This window comes from Gopherus evgoodei, chromosome 23 (assembly GCF_007399415.2).
Source record: "Gopherus evgoodei ecotype Sinaloan lineage chromosome 23, rGopEvg1_v1.p, whole genome shotgun sequence".
In the NCBI taxonomy this organism is placed as follows: Eukaryota; Metazoa; Chordata; order Testudines; family Testudinidae; genus Gopherus; species Gopherus evgoodei.
Window position 1 is genome coordinate 3,188,151 of NC_044344.1, and position 21,457 is coordinate 3,209,607.

Sequence of the window (21,457 nt, forward strand, 5' to 3'; positions counted from 1 at the left end):
GGTTTCCTTTCCCGGTTTGCTCTCTCGGTCCCGGAGCCACCCAGCAAACCGCAGGGAAGGAGACCTGCTTGCTCGGGGTTCCGGGACCGAGAGAGCAAACCGGGAAAGGAGACCAGCTTCGCCGCGGTTTGCTCTCTCGGTCCCGGAACCCCGAGCAAGCAGGTCTCCTTCCCTGCGGTTTGCTGGGTGGCTCCGGGACCGAGAGAGCAAACCGCGGCGTTCCCGGTTTGCTCTCTCGGTCCCGGAACCCCGAGCAAGCAGGTCTCCTTCCCTGCGGTTTGCTGGGTGGCTCCGGGACCGAGAGAGCAAACCGCGGGGAAGCTGGTTTCCTTTCCCGGTTTGCTCTCTCGTCCCGGAACCCCCCTTGAAGCCGCCCAACAGCGCTGCAGTGTGGCCACATCTAACACCACTTGCAGCGCTGGTTGCTGTAAGTGTGGCCACTCTGCAGCGCTGGCCCTATACAGCTGTACTAATACAGCTGTAACAACCAGCGCTGCAAAATTTTAGATGTAGACATGGCCTCAGAAAATATTCGTCAATGAGCCGGGTGCCCGCCCTCCCCCCTACACACAACTAACCAGCCTGGCTAGGCACTGGGTAGAACTTCCGGTCTGCCCCCACATGCTGCCAGAGGAGGCTGATCAGACACGTTCCTCTGAGCGCCAGGTTTCAGAGTGGCAGCCGTGATAGTCTGTATCAGCAAAAAGAACAGAGGAGGCCTTGTGGCACCTTAGAGACTAACACATTTATTTGGGCATAAGCTTTTGTGGGCTAATGAAGTGGGTTTTAGCCCATGAAAGCTTATGCCCAAATAAATGTGTTAGTCTCTAAAGTGCCACAAGTCCTCCTGTTCTTTTTGTTCCTGATGAGTGTAACTTCCCAGGCTGCTAACTCAATTCTCCTGGGTTAAATAACTTCTCTCTTGCACCAGATGTGAGCCAGAAGGCTCCATGCTCATGCAGGCATCATCCAAGGTGTGCTGTGTTCCCATTGTGGATTCTCAAGAGATTTGCATCCACCCATTAACCCAATGGCCTGATGCATTGTAACACCCCACCCCCTCCTGCCACTTTGTACCTGTCAGAGATCTGCAGGGTGCATACATTTCTGATTCATTTCAAGGCACTGACTTGTAACCTGCAAAGCACTCTAGGGCTTTGGACTGCTGCATCTTTTCTACCTAGTATGTGCAGGGCCACGTTTTGTTTTGGAACTCTTGGGGGAGTTTTCTCAGGACCACCCCTTTCTGCTGCCACACGATACCACTGCAGCTGGGACCCTTGAATTTGCCCTCCCTCCCCAGTTAAACCTGAGCGAGCTGGCAGCAGGATATTGATATTGACAGCCTGGATTTGCCAACACTCAGGACCTGCTGCAACAGGCTTTATCGCTGCTTCCAGGCCTTTCCTGAGAAGGCAAGTTGAACACAGCCTGGGAGCAGAGGGTGGGGTCCAGCTTTATTGTGGGCTGGGGGTTGCTTTTGCAGACAGGGAGTTGAGCTGAGTGTCCGTAAGCATCTTCCCAGTCTGTGAATCAGCCGGAAACCAACTAACTCACCTACCGATTTCAAACTGAAGATCAGACGATAATCCCAACCAGGACTCTATACGTTTCTGCCCCTTCTATGTGGGCCTGGTGTGGTGACTGCCTCCAGCTGCCTAGATTTTTTATGGCCAGCAGGGCCAATTCTGACCATCTAATCAGACCTCCCGCATAGCACAGGCTAGAGAATCTCTCCCAGCGATTCCTGCCTCCAGCTCAACAAGTGGTGACTGAACGAGGACATCTTTAAAGACAACCACTTTCCATTTGACAACTCCAAGTGATGGAGAATCCATCTGATCTTTCATGGATCTGTTCCAAGGACTGATTATCCTCTCTGTTAAAAATATGCATCTTATTTCCAATTTGCACACCTCAGCCTCCAGCTCTTGGATCTTGTTATGCCTTTATCTGCTAGGGGATAGGAAAAGCCAGATTCAGTTACCAGCATAGGTTTGCTAGCAGATACTCATTTGCCATTTACTGTTTTTTCACTCTTGGCAGTACAGTTTGCGATTAAAATGAAATCACTTCACATAAATATCAAATGTAAAAAGCCCACACAGGTTGTTACATGAATACTGACCTTTATTAGTTTCTCTTAGAATACTGTACAAAGGAGTAATAAAAATAATATTCACACTTTGTCTTAGAAAGTTCCTCTAGATGAAACTTCTTTGTATACCCAAAAAAGAGAAGGAACTGGAAAAAACAACTAAACTTCTATGTACAATGCAAGAATGTTCCATACAAAACTGATTTAGCCCACTGAAATTGATCCAAAGAGTGTATTATGTGCACACACTTAAAAATATATCTATTTTATGCACGATGGTAAATCGAAGCAATATATCTCACTGCTATTAAAGAAAATCATATGATATGCAATACGAGTCTTGACTGTGTGCTACTGCCAGCAGTGATCTGTCCCCTCTTCAAGGACCAGGACCGTTCTTTTAATATTTAAATTATTTTTAAACTGTTGCTGCTGCTGTTTTTAAATAAATGCTCATTGATTAAAGAGCCTTAGATCTCACGGGGAAGGGGAAAGGCGGCTCCAATCTTGCACTTGGACCATGGAGAAGGGTTGTATAGTGTCGGGTTAAAGATCCAGCTGTTGGAATCCAATTGCAAGACTGGGGCCGTCACTCAGCAAGGCCAAGCTGTTCTGTATCTTCTCCAAGCGGGAAGATGCCCTTTCTGTGCTATATGGACAAGCAGACAGTTCTCTCAATGGCTGATGAAAAAGGCTTCACAGCAACAGCAGCAGGCAACGCAAATGGCTTGAGTCAGGCCAATGTCTGTGAACTGGTCTATTGTTACAGATTTTAAAACCCTTGGTTTCTTTATTGCTTCTCTGTATCCGCAACAGACAAAACTACAATGAGAAGCATTGGCTGTACTGAAATTCACACTGATCGCTATGCAGGAAGCCAGCACAAGGCCTGGGTGAAGATTTTCCCAAGAGCCTAAGTGAGTTAGGCACCTACATCCCATTGAAAGTCAAGGGGAGTCCAGGGTCTAATTCACTTAGGCACTTTACACAAGGGTTGAATTTCACTCTGGGATCACCACCACTCTTGGCTGCAGCCATATTTAAATGCTCAAGACTCTCCAAATTCCTGCAAACTTCCCCAAACTGAGGTGCATGCAATCCCTCTTCTGCCCAAAGCTGGTTTTTTATCCCCAAGGAGCTTCCTTGGTGTGTTTGCTGTTTTCTCCAACTCTCCACAGCCTGAGTGGCCCTTCATCATTTGTCTTGATTCAGAACTGCCATGTCTGGCCCATTTCACACCCACCCGTTCTATAAAAGTGGTTTCAATGCAACATTTCAGGAACTCTACAGCGTGGTTTGTTCCGTAATGTTTGGACTAGCGTTTCATTGCTTTGTCTCCCAGATCACCTGCAAGTGCCTAGTGAAGGGGGCTGTTGCCCCTCACTGCACACTCAGACTCCCCCTTCTGAGTGACATTTTAATGGAAGCTACCTGTGCACATGGAGGGGGAACGGATCTCTGACACATAATTATGCATCGCTCTTTAAAAAAGTTAACAGTTTAAAAGGGATTTTGGTTAAGTCCTAGGGCCTGATTCCCCTCTCACTTGAGCCAAGGCCCCGATTCAGCAAAACACTTAAGTGTGTGCTTAAATTCCATTGACTTCTGTGTGTCGAAAGCACATGCTGCAGTGCTTCACGGAAACTCTTTTCACTGAATTCCTCATAAAAGAGAAATCATTGGACTTGTCTATGAATATCACGTCTTCGTAAACCCGTTGAGGAAAACGTGCACTCCGGGTTTTAAACTGCCCCACTCAAGGGTTCATGATTTTTATTTTTTTTTTACATTTCATCGTTAATTTAACAGAACTGATTGGACGTGACCAGTGTCACTGAACCCAGCAACCTGCAAGTGCAGGTCCCGACCCCAGCCGATGCAGGTCTGCCGAGCTTCACCACTCCACAGCGCCCAAGGGTCTGGTGCCTAGCGACAGCTTACATTTCTGCTACGCAATCACTCCAGCTTTGCATAATTTACATGCACGAGAGAGGGAGAGAAAAGGCAAAACCTACATGTATCCGGGAATAATGGTTTTAAGCAAATAAAGAAAAAGAAGGCCTTTTTGCAAAACATAAGGATAAAGTGATTCCTGCCCCACTTCTCTGGGTCGAGGTTCCCACCTTTAAAGTAATTTTGTCGTCTCTGGTTAGGTTTGTATTTGTCCCCAAAGCTAGATTAACACCACGCCACGTGTTCCATCTCTTTCACTGGAGAAGGTTCAGCATCAGCACTGTAATTCTCTGGCCTGCCAGACCTGAATTCGTCCAGCAGTGTGCACCTTAGACGAGGCACATCATCCCAGCCGTCTGGGCGAAGGTACGGTCACTGCAGAGTGGAAACCTGCAGTCTCCCCATTGCCACGTATCTACAATGTTCAGTTCTGAATCCACTCCGACATTCTGATCAGAAAATAGCACTAGCCTGAAACGGTTTTTTTCAGAAGTCACAGGCTAGTAGCTTGAAAAGCAGTCCTGGGGTATACAGTACAGTAACCAAAGCAACCCTCCACTCCCAACCATGTCAGGGATGGGGGTGGGGAAAAAAAAAAGGAAGAGCCTTGTATTAAATAAATGAACCTTCTATATTTGACAGGCTCCTTTTTTCAAGAACCCAAAGCAGGTTCCCTCCTCCTCCTCCAGCTAATTCCTCTCACCGTCTTCCTCTTCACTAATACTCACTGTAGCCTTTCCGTCTTTGAGGCGCTTAAGAGACAATGGCTAAATAAGCCTCACAACAGCCCTGTGAGGTAGGTTGATGATTTCTCCCCCCTCTGCGAGGTACAAATGGTGAAACTGAGCCAGAGAGGTTAAGCAGTTCACCCAAAGGCAGGTGAGGAGTCAGTACAAGGGCTGAGATTCAGATTTGGGAATTCCTGTCTCCCAGTCCTGTCTCGGACCATCAGATCAGGTCTAAACTCTCTCGATCGTACCCACTGTACCACCTGCTCAGTTCCAAAGCTACATCTGGCTAATGCAGGAACTAAACATGTCTTATTTAAAACGTTTACATTGTCAGAAAACTGAGACACAAAACACTAACAAACAAAAATCACCTTCAGGAATGTGCAAGGGTGTCATGAAAAATATAAACAAAGGCATATTTCAAATCAGCATATTGACCCTTGAGAAAATCCTATGGTTGCGAGGAGTGGACAGCTACCCCAGCCACTAGGGGCTAATTCTGCTGCTAACCCTTCACTCTAGCTGGCAATCTGGGGGGAGAGGGGGAGATTGAGTGTTGCAACTTTGCTTCATCCTCGGTTATCCAAACCTCCCTGTTATATTGAAAATGCCCCCCCCACCCCGTCTACTAATTACAAGCCTCTCATTTACCCCAAACGATGATTCTCAAAACTTTATTCAACAATCTCTTTCCACACTGGGATTATTGCATTTCTATTGCAGATTATAATTAAATTAAAAATCCCATATCGTCCTCCAGACCAGCTCCTGATTCCATGGATAACTAGCTCATCTGCTAACAGCCACTTAGTAGAAACACACACACACTTTACTAGGTAGGGCTCCCTCCCACCCGCCAATGCAGGGTGCAGAAAACATGATCGCTCCACTAAGCAGCCTGAAATAAGATCATGATGCATAAACAAAATCAAAACAAGAGTCAGAAACAGAAGGATGGTTAGCTCCCCTTGTGCTTTAACTGCCCCCTGCAACGCCCTATTGCCCCTCACTTTCTAGGGGTGCAAGTTCCACCTACTAACTGACATGTGCCGTACCCCACCTCTGGATCTAGCCACCAGATCAGGGGCAGAACGGCAGGACTTTGGATTTAAACAAGTACAACAAATCTGGATAATGAAGAAGTCAGCAAAGCAAGAGTTGCTTGTCTCCCTGCTGTGCCAGACACCTTCAGATAACCTTCTGCAGCCATGGTCTGGGGATGTGAGACTGCACATCTTGGATTTTCTCTGCCACTGATAAGTTAAATGCTTCAGTGACGGCTCAGACCCGTTGCCCTCTTGCCAGCCAGCCACATTTGCCCTCTGCTCCTGCCTTCACTCAGCAACGTGGCACCACTACAATATTCCTATTCTACAGCTCCTTTAACCTCGCTTGTGGCCCACAGTATGCTACTGACAAGTCATCAGGCCCAACCAGAAGTCCGAGAAGGGTTTTCTGCCTGGCCTGTCACATGTTGAGATGTGCCCAGCATTGGTATTTGGCAAGTGCCACTGATCTAGATCTAGACATTGGAGTCCTGGGCAAAGGGGGTGGAAGAACGAGACCCATTTAAACCAAACATGGTCACCTCTCTGCCTGTACAAGTACCCCATTACTGTACCTGACGACGCTCCATCCTTCACCTAGAGCAAACCTGTCAGTCATCAGCCTTTCTCCTCTCCCCCATCTCCACGTCAAGTGACTCAGATACCTCTCATGGGCAGTGTTAACATTTTTAATCACACAACTAACAACCAGCAGCATCACACCTCTTAGCCCTATGTGGCAGTAGGATTAAGGGTAACACTGCTGGGCTGCATGTGATGGGGGAGAATATCCCCCCCCCATCACACATGCTTTAAAATATAACCACTTCCACTTTAAACAAAGACAGACATTGGCTATAGTTTAAACTAACAGAAACACCTTGGAATCCATTTCCATCTCCCCGAATCACACACAAACTGTACCTTGGAAAATGGGAAAGCTCCCCTGGAAATGCCAGGTCACTCCTTCCTGTTTTCTCATTAGAAAAAATGATTCCCTCCCCAACAGGAGGAGAGAAGTTTAAGAATAAAATCCACCTCCCAAAATTAAAGTGGCCAACTAGTTTTTCACACCTGGGAAATCTGGCGATGCCACCCTTTAATTTCCCCACATAGCCCTTCGTGAGTGCATCTAACCTCAAAGAGGGCCAATGCATTTTAAAGTGCATTTTCCATAGTAATGACCACTAGCTCTTAAAGCTTTCTCCCCACCCCTGCTCTCTCCAGCAGTGTATTGGCCTCTGGATGAGAGTCTCTCCAGACACTGACTTACTTGTACCTCAACGTCTCAGTTTATCTGCATCTACTCAAGATACTGGAGCACAAGAAGTCCATCCCCGCAGTCTCCTGGCTCCATGCTACACTCTACTCAGGATTCTGCTACTCCAGAGTTTGCTTAGATTTATTGGGCATGAGGTTCCTGCATGCGGTATACAAGTCTATTGGATACTGCCTTTAAAGAGCCGCTGTGAAATTATAGCCCGGCCAGGAGGGAGGGAGGACTAAGACCACCGGGTTTCCCCTTCCACTTCAGCTCACTTCATCCAGGGGGCTCAATACTTGTTGATCCCAAAGATCCGGACTCCGTGGAGCTGGGGCAGCTTGGGGATCAGGACGCTCATCAGCGAGATGGTGTTGATTATGAAGTGTATCCGGTCATATTTCGTGTAGAAACTGGTGAGGAAATACCTAGGGGAGAGAGCAGCGGAAGTTGAATCACAGCTACCCACAGCTTCCATCACCCCCCAGGACCAGTGACGATCTGAGGAGAGAGATTGGTTGCAAGTGACTCTGACTGTGTTTCCTGCTACAACCCCATACCACTCCCTTGGTGTGTAAGTTACGCCCACTAGCCGACCCTACCTTGGAATCTAGCCACCAGCTCAGGGCAGACAGACAGGGCTTCAGATTAGCACAACACAGCAAAGCTGGCTGAGCCAAAATAAAAACCAAGGATCCGGTTTCTAGCAGCTAGTGAGCCCCAATTCCAAAGTGGATTTAGTCTCACACTGGGGGATCTCAGTCTCTCTCTCCTTCTGGCCATGAGCTCTGGTCCCAAAAGACTAACAACTGAGCATCTTTGCAGCAGCAGCTTGTGTGTGCTTTTGGCAACAGACACAGCACAGACCGGCCCTTCAGAAATATCTTCAGTCCGTGGTGATGAAGCCTACCCTCCACCCCTCGCACTGGAAATGGCTAGAAAACAACATTTCCCAGCAGTGATTACATCAGTCAGAACTGAAATGTGGGTGGCAGGGGAGCCAGGGGACAGAGAGGGGAGAAAAGCAAGATGTTCCCCTTGGTGATGTGATTTTACAGTCTGATCCAGACTCCACCACTTCACTGGGACTCTGCAGACTTTGGATGCTCTAAAGAATTTATCCATCACATTAAACACAAACTGCTCGTCTTTGCTTTCAGAGCCCTTCGCAGCCTCTCCCACCCTACTTCTCTCATTCACTCCTGAGAGGTTGACACCTGCCTCCAGCAAAGGCAGGGTGCCAGCCTTCACGGCCCATCTGTTAGATTTGCAGACGAGCAGCTTCATGCTTCTCCCTGCTGCCTCTTGTTCTGGGAATGAATTCCCCATAAAAATCCACAAAGCCCTCTCGTTGCCCTCCGCCAAATCCCTTCTGCCATGAGGCCAAATCCAATGCCCCTGGTCTGGGGGCTAGATTCAGTGGGGCCGTCAGTTAGTGAGTGTAACTTGACAACAGTCAGGCTGCTGGTGGGCTGAAACCACTGCCTGTCATTCTAGTCCATACGGGCTCATAGAGCTTGCCTCAAACCATCCCTAGAGTGTCCACTTTGGGCGTCAGGGACAGTCTTTTTGTTCTGTACCTGTGCAGCACCCAGCACAATGGGGTTCTGGGTCTGTGACTGGGGCTCCTAGCTGCTACTGTAATACACATAAATAATGTTAATATTAATGTTAATAAAGTTAATCACTGCCAGCCCTGGTGACTTGTGAGATAGTGGACCTTCGAAGCACATTATCAGGGCTGCACTGGTCTCTTTCTGACAGTGCTTTTTCTGGGCACTGACCCAGGTTGAATAGCACCTTGACACAAGCTCAAAGCAGATCCCCCAAGACATCCACGCCATGAGTGGTGGACAGCAGCACAGACACAAGCGGGCTATGGATACTGTGAATAAATCTGTTGTCGCAACATATGTGGATCTCCTTTTAGCACCGAGCGAGCACTGTTTTTGGAGGACAACGGAGGGTTTTAGCTTCGCTCGACAGGGTGCTGCTGTGACCAGCCCGCCCAAAGTACTCACAGCACGATGGGCGTGATGGTCAGGAACTTGCGCGATGCCGTGAACTGCACCCCATAGTCCATCTGCTCCCAGTGCGTGAGCAGCCGGGCTTTCCCCTGGTCCGGAGTCTCAAAGGGCGTTCCTTTCACGGTGTGCAGGAAGATGTACATGCTCTGTAGCAAACACGAGCAGAAGGTAAAACTTGTGCAGCCGTCTGAGAGCAGGTTGACCTTAGCCACCCACAACCCATGGCTAGGAAAGCTCTTACACTCGCAAGCTGCAAGCCAGGGCTGTGCCACCAGGGGGAGCTGTCATCCGATGAGAGGGTTTTTTTTGGCATTTGCAATTAGGGTCCCACCGGATACGAGCTGGTTACAGCCCAGCTAGGATGCCTGGGCTCTTGGGCTCCAGCTGTAGCAGCTCCTGCTTTTACCTCTGGAGCTCCCTGGTGCCCTGGCCAAGATGGTGACGATCACGGTCACATTAGGAAATTCAGATCCCCGGCATCAGAGGAGAACACACATGGAGTGGAATCAAACTCCAGTAGGGTGACCAGACAGCAAATGTGACCAATCGGGACGGGGTTGGGGGGTAATAGGAGCCTATATAAGAAAAAAAAAACCCAAATCGAGGCTGTCCCTATAAAATCGGGACATCTGGTCACCCTAAACTCCAGTATCACATCTCTTCCTGATGCACAGACTTTGGCATGAACGTGGCCATACAGTTGCACAGACAATACCAGGTGCTTCCTGCCTGTCGGCCAGGAGAAAGCCTTTGACATGGAACAGCCACAGACTCGCTGCCCTCAGCCCTGCGTTCCATGTGGGTGCTGAGAGTGGCATCGCCCAGGCTCTATTCCCAGTACTAACCTCAACCGACATTTTGTCCCTACGTGCCACAGTTCCCTCAGTTGTGAAACAGTGATAATATAGACCTCCACGCATGACAGGAGAAGGGTAACGCCTCGCTATTTGCAATGAGCGTGGAGATTCTAAACCGTACGGCTCTAGAGGAAGGCAAAGGCTTAGCAATATTATTTATGGGGAGTGGACACAACACTGCACTGGGCACTCAGGAACCCTGGCTTCTATGTCCAGCTCTGACCTTGGGCAAGTCAGCCTCTCTGTGCCTCAGTTTCCCCATCTGTAAAATGGGGATAATGACACCAATCTCCTGTGTAAAGGACTGTGAGCTCTACTGGTGAGATGCACTAGATAATAGCTGAGTATTATTGTAACTGAAACTTAAGCAATCTCCTGGAAAGGTTCCAGTGACACTCACTCCAGGTACACACAAGCAAGAAATCCTTGGATAAGCCAACGGCAAATCTGTTGGTATTGTTGTTTATGAACAAGTGCTGCTGGCTCTTTAAAAGCCTCCTGCTCCTAAGACTCACAGCTCTAAACTGGACAGAGGCCAAGGCAAGGAGGTCTGATTGGCACAAGAGCAGAGCACACCAGTGCTGATCTCAGCCCTTTTGCTCTCAGCTCCAGCTGCCGATTGCTAGAGATCTGGATGGTTTTTATGAGATGGGGCATCAGGAGCCCTGCGAGGGAATCAATTCCCGGTCTCTGATTAATCTCAAGCCGAGAATCACTTTAACCAAAGGGCACAAATAGACCAGCTGCTGCATCTGTGCCAACGTCTGGGTTTCTCTGATCTGGAAATCAGGGAGCAAGCTGCTGCATGGAGCCACGATCTGATCTCAGGGAGACACACAGACTAAAACAAGAGGGCAGTCAGGAGGGGAGAATACATCGTCAGTGAAAAGCACGGGGCGTTTTTCTCAGCCCCAGAGGAAAAGGTTCTGCTGAATGGCTGCAGTCCTGTCATGTCCCAGCAGAGGGCTGCAGTGCGTCCTCTCACCTGCACCCCACACCCATCCCCTGAAAAAAATCCACACACCCCAGCCCACACCCATGAGGAAAACTGACTGTTTCATTTCTGTGATACGCTCGAGTCAGTGACACCCCATTCACATCATGCACTTGCTCCAGAGACAGCATCATTAGACTCAGACAAATGGCCAACAACCCCCACCCCTATCCCTCGGCTTTGCACCCTGGTCCTCTCATCCGGGCCCATCCCACTGTCAGTTTACAAGTCAGCAGCTGATTTTTTAAACCCTCCACCCTGGGTGCAAAAACCCACCTTGCCCTTCCTGCCTCTCCCTTTATTGCCAGTAACACCAGAGGATTCCTGGGCAGCAGCAAAGTGAGCGTAACCAGCGGGCAGCAGGTCCCACTCTGGGCCTGACCCTCAGAGGATGAGAGGCTGTCACAGCTCCTAGTCCTTGATCCTTTAGCTCAAGCCGTAGAGATTCACACTTCCAACCCGGGAAGTTGCTGGTTCAACCCTCTGAGTCAGCCAAGAGGACAGTCGTCACACAAGGCTCCCCCACCTTGCATTGCTCTGCCATGTGTCCAGGGGCCAGACAGTAGTTTACACCCCACAGCCTGTTCCTGCTCTTCAGGTGGCTTTGGTGATGTGGACACTTGCCTGGATGGGAGCTGGTCTGAGACCCAAAAATTACCACCTGGGCTGGATTAGAACCCATGACCTCGAGGTGAAAGGGAAATGAGCCTGGGATGAACTTGGCTTGTTTAGCCTAACCAAAAGAAGGCTGAGGGGGGATATGCTTGCTCTTTATAAGTAGATCAGAGGGATTAATATTAGGGAGGGAGAGGAATTATTTAAGCTTAGTACCAATGTGGACACAAAAACAAATGGATATAAACTGGACACTAGGAAGTTTAAACTTGAAATTAGACGAAGGTTTCTAACCATTAGAGGAGGGACGTTCTGGAACAGCCTTCCAAGGGGAGTAGTGGGGGCAAAAGACATATCTGGCTTTAAGACTAAGCTTGATAAGTTTACGGAAGGGATGGTATGATGGGATAGCCTAATTTTGGCAATTAATTTTGGCAATTGATCTTTGATTATCAGCAGGTAAGTATGCCCAGTGGTCTGTGATGGGATGTTAGATGGGATGGGATCTGAGTTACTGCAGAGAATTCTTTCCTGGGTGCTGGCTGCTGGTGGGTCTTGCCCACATGCTCAGGGTTTAGCCATATTTGGGGTTGGGAAGGAATTTTCCTCCGGGGCAGATTAGCAGAGGCCCTGGAGGTTTTTCGGCTTCCTCTGCAGCGTGGGGCTTAGGTCACTTGCTGGTGGATTCTCTGCAGCTTGAGGTCTTCAAACCACAATTTGAAGACTTCAATAACTCAGACATAGGTATGGGGTTTGTTACAGGAGTGGGTGGGTAAGATTCTGTGGCCTGCATTGTGCAGGAGGTCAGACTAGATGATCATAATGGTCCCTTCTGACCTTAAAGTCTATGAGGCTGCCCAGTCAGGCAGACTGCATCCCTCACACTCATGGGAACTCAGGACTTGGTTTGATTTCACTGTAGGATCCCTCGGCAGTATCCCCTTAAGGGCTAACCACCCATGTGACCGACGAGCCCAGCTGGGGGTTCCCCATGGGGCCAGTTAGCCGCGGCGCCCCCTTACCATGTTGTGGATGATGTTGGTGAGAGTCCAAACCACGGGGACACTGAAGAAGGGGATGCTGAGGAGGATCACATGCAGCAGGCCAATCCCCAGCACGTAGGAGAGCCAGATGCCTCGGCTGTTCATGACACGGGTGTTGGGGTTCACCTCGCTGTGTGCCGTCCCCACGTTCATGCTGGCTCTTGCGTTGGATAGGCAGTCCTGAACTGAACCAAGAAGAGCAAGAGGCAGGTCAGCCCAGGAAGGCAGCAGACTCTGCCACTCCACTAAGCTGGAAGCTAACCAGAACCCTCCATGCAACGGCCCCACCCTTCCCTGCCCCTGCTACTCAGCCAAGACCAGCCCAGGATGGAGCACTGTCTTGCAGGTAAAGCAGCCGACAGGAAGTCAGGACTACCGGATTCTGTCCCAGACACTGCCACCCTCTCACCACAAAACCTTGGCCAAGTCACTTCACTGCCCCCTGCCTCAGTTACCCGAGTTGTAAAATAGAGACAATACTCTTGTGTGGGAGCTAAATCCACTCAAGTTTGAGATTCAGGTGGAAGGTGCCAAGGAAATGGGAAGCATCTCTACAATGGGGTATTTCTAACTCTGGTGGTATATTCTGGTGGAACCGGGGCACATGGACGATTTCAGTCCTGTGACTCTGCCTGTGAAGAGCCAAATGGGTAATTCCACAGCATAACATGGACCAAATTTTCTTTCGCAGGACACATTAAGGCCCTGGTCCTGCAAAATCAGGAGCATAGTTACCCACATGCTTAAGGGTTTGCAGGATCCAGGCCATAACATGTCCAGAGGAAAACTTCAGCCCTGATTCTGCAAAGTCTTAGGTGTGTGTAACTTTACACCTAGGATTAGCCCTACTGACTGCCCCAGGGTTCTGCGTGGCTGCAGGAGCCTACACACTGACCCACATCACAGAACTGGGCTCTTCTTTCGCAAGCAGGACACACACACACACACAAAAAGTCTCCCAATGATCTTTGGAAAGATCATTACAGCAACGGGAAGGAGAAATGAAGAGCTCCAGGAGAGAGATCCTTGACAGCGAGGTTAGAAAAGCCATGGTGAGGTAATGATGTAGGGAGGTCTGTTCACCAGGGCGTGTCCTACAGGAGAAGGCTCCCACTCTGCCGTGGGGTAGAACATGCAGACCCCAGGAGCGGCATGGAAAGAAGCATTTTCAAAGCAATTCTGGTATGGCCAGAAAGAGACTCAGTGCTGGAAAGGAGATCATCAATGGCTGGGCTGAGGTTGGATTTGGTGCCATACACAGCAATCCATGAAACCTCAGGGCCAAGGGCTGCTGCACCCATTCACCTGCACAATGAAACAGGTTCAGCAGCAAACACCAGTCCCAGGATTCAATATAGAGCATGCTGATTGAACCTCCGGCTAATGATGGAACACACAGGGGGCAGGAGCTGGACAGACCTATCTGCGGCCAAGGTTCGAACGCTGCCACCACCCTACAGGGATAAAAACCACCCTCACAAAGCGAACAGGAAATGAGGGGTTTCACTCACCCCTCAGCAGATCTCAGCTGGCACATTCCAAAGCTGGCTCCATTTGGAAGGCAGATTGTGATGTCATTCAGTCAGAGCGAGATCACAACCAAAAAAACCCTCAGATTCCAGAGACAGCCAAAATGTGCACGGGATGGGCCCAATCCTGTGAGCACATTGCTCCCAGACCGTGGGATAACTCACGGTACTGAGCAATGAAGTCACTGCTAAGCCAAGTCAGCAATATTTTCAGGCTCAGCTGGAGTGACCAGATGTCCCGATTTTATGGGCACAGTCCTGATATTTGGGGCTTTTTCTTACACAGATGCCTATTATTCCCAACCCCCTGGTTTCTTACACTTGCTGTCTAGTCACCCTAGCTCAGACCTTTGTGGGACTGAAGCAAGTAACCTCATCGCCATCTGTCTCCCAAAGGTGCCACACCTTCAACAGAGCAGCGGGTGTATTCTCCATCACTTGACATCACTCCTCCCTCACCACTTCCCAGGCTCAATGCAGGAATCACTGGGAGGGCGTTTTGGGGCTGTGAGATACAGGAGGTCAGAGTAGATGATTAGAAATGTTCCTTCTGGCCTTGAAACCTGTATGTGCCTAACCGTTTGGATGCAATGGCAGAGCTGTGCAGGAGACACCGGGAATGAAAATGCAGGGGGTGCTGAATAACTGAGGTATATTGGTAGGTGCTGTGGGTCAAGACTGAGGTGCACAGTCAACACTGACAATGGGAAGCCTGCCCAACCCCTGGCTTTAACCTCTGCAATTACCCCCCTCACTCCCAAGCTCACAGAGAAGTCTCTGAGAAAAGGGAAAACGCTTCAAATGTAACTTCCTGTTGTCCTTTCAGGAGACCAGCAACAGGCTGCACCCAGAGCAGAGCCAGTGCCATCCTTCCTGCACAGAAGAGGGATCTGATTCACGAGCTGTGGCTGAGGGGAACATGTCTTTGGCTCCAGCTGAAGCAGTGGAGAGATGATGCCTGCAGCCAGAATGTAGCAGACAATGGCTTTGAGCTGTTCTGCTCACCCCTAGTCAGATGGACTTTGGTTAGCTGCTTGATCAGCACATGGCCTGCTGCTCTCTGCATGAATGGCAGAGACAGAGGGTGGGACCATGTGGCCACTGAGTCTGTACCAGTCCCGTTCAGCAAACTGAATCCGCCCTAACATCCCAGCTGACAGCCTAGGGTGCCCAGACAGCAAGTGTGAAAAATCGGGACGGGGTGGGGGGTAATAAGAAAAAGACCCAAAAATCAGGACTGTCCCTATAAAATCGGGATACCTGGTCACCCTGTGACAGCCAGATCAACTCATCTCCTTTAACCTCTCACGCCCTTGAACTGACTGACATGCATCCTGCCAGGCAGTCCCCGTGTGACATGTAAATTGAGAGGCGTGGTGCCCCAGGGAGGCACTGCACTGCTGCTCACAAGGGGTCAAGTCTCTTACATCCCTTAATGCAATTTGTTTACTATGCTGCAACTTGTCTAGGGAGGCAAGGCGGGCGTATATCCCCTGCAGGAACATCTCCCCTGGGGAACCCTGCATGGCAGGCCAGCCCTGCAGGTCCATCTCCTCCGGAGAACCCGGCACAGCGCACAGATCACACGCTGAAGAGGCGGCAGTAACATCTGGGGTGCCATACAGAGTCTGACCTATTGTCTGGGGTCCCCACATCCCTGAAAGCGCTGGGGTCATGAACTCTCCTCCTCACCACACAGGATCAGATGCAGCTCTGGCCCAAAGCAAACATTCAGCTGGAAGGAGAGAGAAGTTTGTGCTGGCAAAGAGCAGAGCTCATCCTGGAGGGCAGAGAAGTGACTCCCAAGAAGAACATAAGAACGGTCATACTGGGTCAGACCATGGTCCATCTAGCCCAGTATCCTGTCTCTGACAGTGGTCAGCACCAGGGCTTCAGGGGTGTGTACAGAACAGGGCAGTTGGAGTGATCCACCCTTGTCCTCCCATCTTAGCTTCTGGCAGTCAGAGGTTTAGAGTCGCCCTGACTATGGGGTTGCATCCCTGACCATTTTGGCTAGTAGCTATTGATGGACCTATCCTCCATGAACTTACCTAATTCTATTTTGAATCCAGTTATATTTCTGGCCTTCACAACATCCCATGACAATTGCTGTGTGAGTAAGTACTTCCTTGTTTGTATTCATCCTCCATCTGTTAATTTCAGCGAGTGGCCCCTGGTTTTTGTATTATGGGAAAGGATTAGTAACAGTTCTCTATTCACTTTTTCCACATCATTCATGATTGTATAGACCTCTATTATATTGCCCCTTAGCTGTCTCTTTTCTAAGATGAACAGCCCTAAATTTTTAATCTCTCCATGTATGGAAGCTGTTCCATATCCTTGAATATCTGTGTCGCTCTTCTCTGAACCTTTTCTAGGTCCACCATATCCTTTTTGAGATGGGGTACCCAGAACTGCTCACTATAATCAGGGTATGGGTGCACCACTGATTTGTATAGTGATATGATATTTTCTGTCTTCTTATCTATCCCTTTCCTAACCCATTATTATTCTGCTTTCTGCTTTTGCAGCCTCTCTAACTTCCCATAACATTTCACAATCACTGTCCTCACCCTGGTCAGGTGTTCAGCAGTGTATTCCTACTGTTCTACTTTTTTTATTCAAGCATGGAATTTCTGTCTATGGAGAGCCCATGGTATAGTTTGTTTCATGTAAGAACCTTATTTGACTCTGTTTTCTTTAACATATAATGCCACTCCCTCAACCCACAACCTACACGGTCATTCCTATATATTTTACACCCTGGTATTACCGTGTCCCATCATTATCCTCATTCCACCAAGCTTCCCTGATGCCTATTACATCAATATCCTCATTGAATGCCAGGCACTCTAGTTCACCCATCAGAGAATTGCGATTTCTAGCATTTGTATAAAAGCACTTTATATTTCGCCCATATTCAGCTGCTTGCCTTCCTGCGTTATATTGAAATGGCACTCTAAATGAGAGCCAAATTAAACCCTGTGACTCTGGCTGAAGCCAGCAGGAGTTGCACCATCCCATGCCAGGGCCACACGGGGTCAAGGACTCCAAAGGGAGGGGCCTTTGGAACCAACACATGACAAACAACCCACACATTACGCAAGCCAGTATCTGGGAGATCGGGCTGTTAATGGGCCAACGAGGCAGTGAGCCATTCGCTGGGCGGATGGGCATGATGCCTTCAATATGTGTGGGCTGGCCACTGGGGAGCAAGCAAGCTCCCCACCCTCCTTAATGGGGATGGACGTGGCCTCCTAAAACCTGCTCTTCTCCCCAGCACCCCAGTTGAAGGGCAGCCCTTCCCAACACACCTGCCAGCCACAGGATCGGTTGGAAGGTGGGGACCATCCTACCACATTGTGTGAGGTGTACAGCGCCTGTTTGCTGCAGTGTTATATGGGAACGGGCTATGCTCCACCACTTGCCAAGGGAAGTACCAGCACCTCCACCGCCTGCCAGATGGACTCTATAGCTCTGGAGGAACGTAACAAGTCCTTTTACACCATCATGTTCATTTTCAAAACACTTAATATTACCTGATCAGTGCCAGCATAAATCTAATTTAGGTGATGGGATGATACTGAAAAACCCAACAGATCATTTGGGCTGCATCATCCACGTCTTAGCTCCTGGCATTGTCTTTTTACGCCCACTTTACAAAGGTAGGAATGACTAGAGGAGGAGTGAGGCTGTGGGGAAGTCAGGTGTGGGGTACGCTATGAAGTGCTTTCTAGATAGGTTGGAGTAGAACACAGTCAATTCCAACCCCAGCCACCCTGGGGAATCCCAGAATGACTTCTGTGAAGTCAATGGGATGATGTGGGGTTTACAGCAGCATCAGTGAGATGAGGCTCTGGCCTTACATCCACAAGAGCTCAGGGAATGCTTTGTTGCAAAAAGCCAGAGGATTTGAATGGTGTTTTGTACATGATCCACGAGTGCCTCAACATTTGCTCAAGCTGAGAGTGTGCAGACTGTCAGTCTGTTCCACAGGGTAGCAGGACCAGGGTCTACAGGATTTTGGAGGAGCGTCTGGAATGATAATTACGATCACACCCCAGATGCACAGAGCTCTCTACGCATTTACTAATCAACCCCTACCTGACAGCACCCCAAAGCATCAGCAGCCTCGTTCTATAGATGACGCCAAGGTTCTCCAGAGAGGGGAAGTCACTTGCTCCTAATCACACAGCAATCAATGGCAGAGCTCAGCTAAGGACTCGGGGGGTTTCCAGCTCCCAGTACCATGTTCACACTGGTTCTGCTTCAGCCAGGGTCTCCCAGCTGCACCCTCTTTAGCTTGTTAACTAGAGCAAAGGGCCTGAATTAAAATATACAAGCGGGATCAAATCTGGATCCGTAATTTACAGCTTCCAAGTGCCATTTCCAGAACACATCATCCGAACAATCTGAGCATTGGGGGAATAACCAGATCTCTAGTTATGACTGTGGGGTGATGTGGGGAGAAGGGGATGGTAGCCATCTGTGGTTGCTGTCATTTGAATATGGTTTGCTGTTATCAAAGCAAACACTGCACATACAAGCTTTCAATGGGAGTTCTCATACAACTGGTATTGCGCAGATCATCCAGTTTTATTCCCTGAGCCACCTGAGGGATGTTCATGTGGCCCTAGAGTCACTTTTGGGACCTGGGACTTTTCATCACTTTTCAATGATCTTCTCTCTTTGGAACAACAGGGGCTCCCACAGCATACAGCACAACTGCCAGCTGCTTGGGTTTCCCCGTGACAATAGCAATATGGCTGCACAATAGTAGAATTTACCTGTACGGTGGTAGCACCTAGAACTCCCAGGCATGGACAAGGACCTGGATCCTGTGGTGCTAGAAGCTGTACAAGCGCAAAAAAAAACCAGTCCCTGCCCCAAAAAGCTGGTAATCTGAGCAAAGCAAAGATTGCAGGCTGTCCAGGAGATGTGTGTGCCCTGAGGCCTCTTCAGCCCTGCTTGGGATGCAGGAGGAAGAAGAAATACATACCCAAGCCAGAAGTGAACCCACCATACAAGGCTCATGCCCCAGCTTCTCTCAGCCACACAGCATGCCTCTGCTGGGGATTTCCCACATGTGCGGAGATCCCCACTGCTTCTTGGCAGCGGGTATTGAGGGTTGCATTGCCTATGAACTGCAGAAGGCCTCTGCTCCCGCCCCCAGCTCCAGTTTCACCCCCTACCTTTGTTTGCACAGCAGAATTTGTTCCAATCTGCACTTTCCTCATATGCCTCCCACTATTAACCTCTTCGTGGCAACTTAGGGAGCTGTTGCTTCCTAGCTATGCCAGCTCATTCCACTACACTGTATTATAGGAAACTACTGCAGGAGCGGACGCCTTGCTCTAGTCGCACAATTTGATTTTGTCCGACAGCTCAGCTTTGAGAGAGTCAGCGAGGGGAGGACAAAGAGGGGTGCGACACTCAGTCTTTCACTCGAGCTCATGAGTTCAAATCCAGCTCAGGCTGGCAGAGCAGTTGGGCCTTTGGACAAAGACCCAGACCACAATGGAGATGGCAGCCTCAGTGGAGAACCAAAAGATGCTGTCAGACATAGGGACCAAAGGGCCTCTGCAGGTGAGTAATGCTGGGGAGATGTGGCTGGGGAGATGTGGGAGACTTCCCAACACTGCATCTGCTCTGTGGATAGCCAAGACTCTAGGGCTGTGAAGCCAGCAAGTCACCTCTCCCTGGAGACCTCCCTCCTCGCAAAAGCCTGGGATGCTGCCACTGAACACTGGGAATGCTCTCACATCTCCAGTCCTACCCCCCAGATCCCAGTCACCCCAAAAACTCAGCTCGACAGAAACAATACCTTCTGGAGTGCTAAGAGAAGGTCCGAGGGCCTAACTCCAGATGCACAAACAAAACCGTAGCCAAAGGTTGCAATATCCCAGCCCCACTCCCCACAACGTGGAAGCAGGCGCCGCTCCCAGCTGGCTTCCTAACGTTTCATAGCCCTAGACAGCAGATCCCCCCCATTCCACTTCCATCATCCAGAGTCCAGCACCCCCACACTCCCTTAGCCCCTTGCCCCTCCCATCACGGGGGCTTTCCCAAAGTCTTGCACCCCCCCAACTCTGCTCCTCGCCAGGTCTCTGCTCCCCTCAATGCCTGCCCCCCAGGTCCCTGCACCTCCTTTCCCCCAGCCTCCCCCGAACCCCCCTTGGCCCTGCCCCCCTCTCTGTTCCCCTCAATGCCTGCCCCCCATGTCCCCGCACCTCCTTTTCCCCAGCCCCCCCAGAACCTCCTTGGCCCCATTCCCTATCTCTGTTCCCCTCAATGCCTGCCCCCCAGGCCCCTGCACTTCCTTTCCCCCAGCCCCCCCGAACCCCTCTTGGCCCCGCCCCTATCTCTGCTCCTCTCAATGCCTGCCCCCCAGGTCCCTGCACTCCCTTTCCCCCGGCCCCCCCTTGGCCCCACCCCCTATCTCTGTTCCCCTCAATGCCTACCACCCAGGTCACCTCCTGGTCCCTGCACCTCCTTTCCCCCAGCTCCCCCCGAACTCCCCTTGGCCCCACCCCCTATCTCTGTTCCCCTCAATGCCTGCCCCCCAGGCCCCCGCACCCCTTTTCCCCCAGCCCCCCCAGAACCCCCTTGGCCCCGCCCCTATCTCTGCTCCCCTCAATGCCTGTCCCCCTCCAGGTCCTTGCACCTCCTTTCCCCTGGCCCCCTCAATGCCTGCCCCCCAGGTCCCCCCAGAACTCCCTTGGCCCCGCCCCCATCTCTGCTCCCCTCAATGCCTGTCCCCCTCCAGGTCCCTGCACCTCCTTTCCCCTGGCCCCCCCAGAACCTCCTTTCCCCCACCCCCATCTCTGCTCCCCTCAATGCCTGCTCCCCAGGTCCCTGCACCCCCTTTCCCCGGCCCCCCCAGAACCCCCTTGGCCCCGCCCCCTATCTCGGCCCCCCTGCAGACCCCAGGCCCGCCACACCGCCCAGCCCCCGCGCTCACCGCGCTGCGCAGCCGGCTCTCGGGCCGCCGCCCCGGGCTCGGCGTCGGGGGCCTCTCCCCGCAGCCCCGCTCCGCTCCCCGCCGCCACCGCCGCCGACAACACAGCAGCAGCAGCTGGCAGCTCCGCCCTCCCCGGCAGCCCCCGCGGCCGCGGGGCGCGCTGGGAAATGTAGTTCCCCTGGGGCGCTCGGGACTCCCACATGTCCCATGGCCCCTGGGGGCCGCCGCTGGATGGGAGCGGCTGGTGTACATTCCCTGTCAGCTCAATGCAGATAGTTTTTTGTGCTTGTTCATTTTAGTATATTTCTGTGCATTGGTTCTCATTCTCTGACTTGCTATTGT

The 21,457-nt window shown here is 50.6% G+C and overlaps 1 protein-coding gene across 2 annotated transcripts; it reads right to left on the reverse strand.

The window, feature by feature from the left end:
• Nucleotides 1–2,112: 2,112 nt before the first annotated feature.
• ORMDL3 (ORMDL sphingolipid biosynthesis regulator 3) lies at nt 2,113–21,190 on the reverse strand. 2 transcript variants are annotated; one of them, XM_030540959.1, is made up of 4 exons: nt 21,116–21,190; nt 12,605–12,810; nt 9,111–9,262; nt 2,113–7,517 (listed from the first exon to the last, which is right to left on the reverse strand). In XM_030540959.1, exons 2-4 carry the CDS (start codon nt 12,776–12,778, stop codon nt 7,382–7,384), a joined length of 462 nt encoding a protein of 153 aa, XP_030396819.1. In that variant the 5' UTR covers nt 12,779–12,810; nt 21,116–21,190; the 3' UTR covers nt 2,113–7,381. The 2 variants fall into 2 exon arrangements, with proteins under 2 accessions (XP_030396819.1, XP_030396820.1); XM_030540960.1 differs by lacking the exon at nt 21,116–21,190 and adding an exon at nt 16,206–16,304.
• Between the last annotated feature and the right edge of the window lie 267 nt (nt 21,191–21,457).

Excerpts from the sequence above, each read along its gene's own strand:
- ORMDL3 (XM_030540959.1), bottom strand. The coding sequence starts at position 12,778 with ATGAACGTGGGGACGGCACACAGCGAGGTGAACCCCAACACCCGTGTC. Across the intron at positions 9,263-12,604 it reads CCAACATCATCCACAACATG|AGCATGTACATCTTCCTGCA; the intron begins GTAAGGGGGCGC and ends TGTTTGCTACAG. Across the intron at positions 7,518-9,110 it reads ACCATCACGCCCATCGTGCT|GTATTTCCTCACCAGTTTCT; the intron begins GTGAGTACTTTG and ends TCTCTCCCCTAG.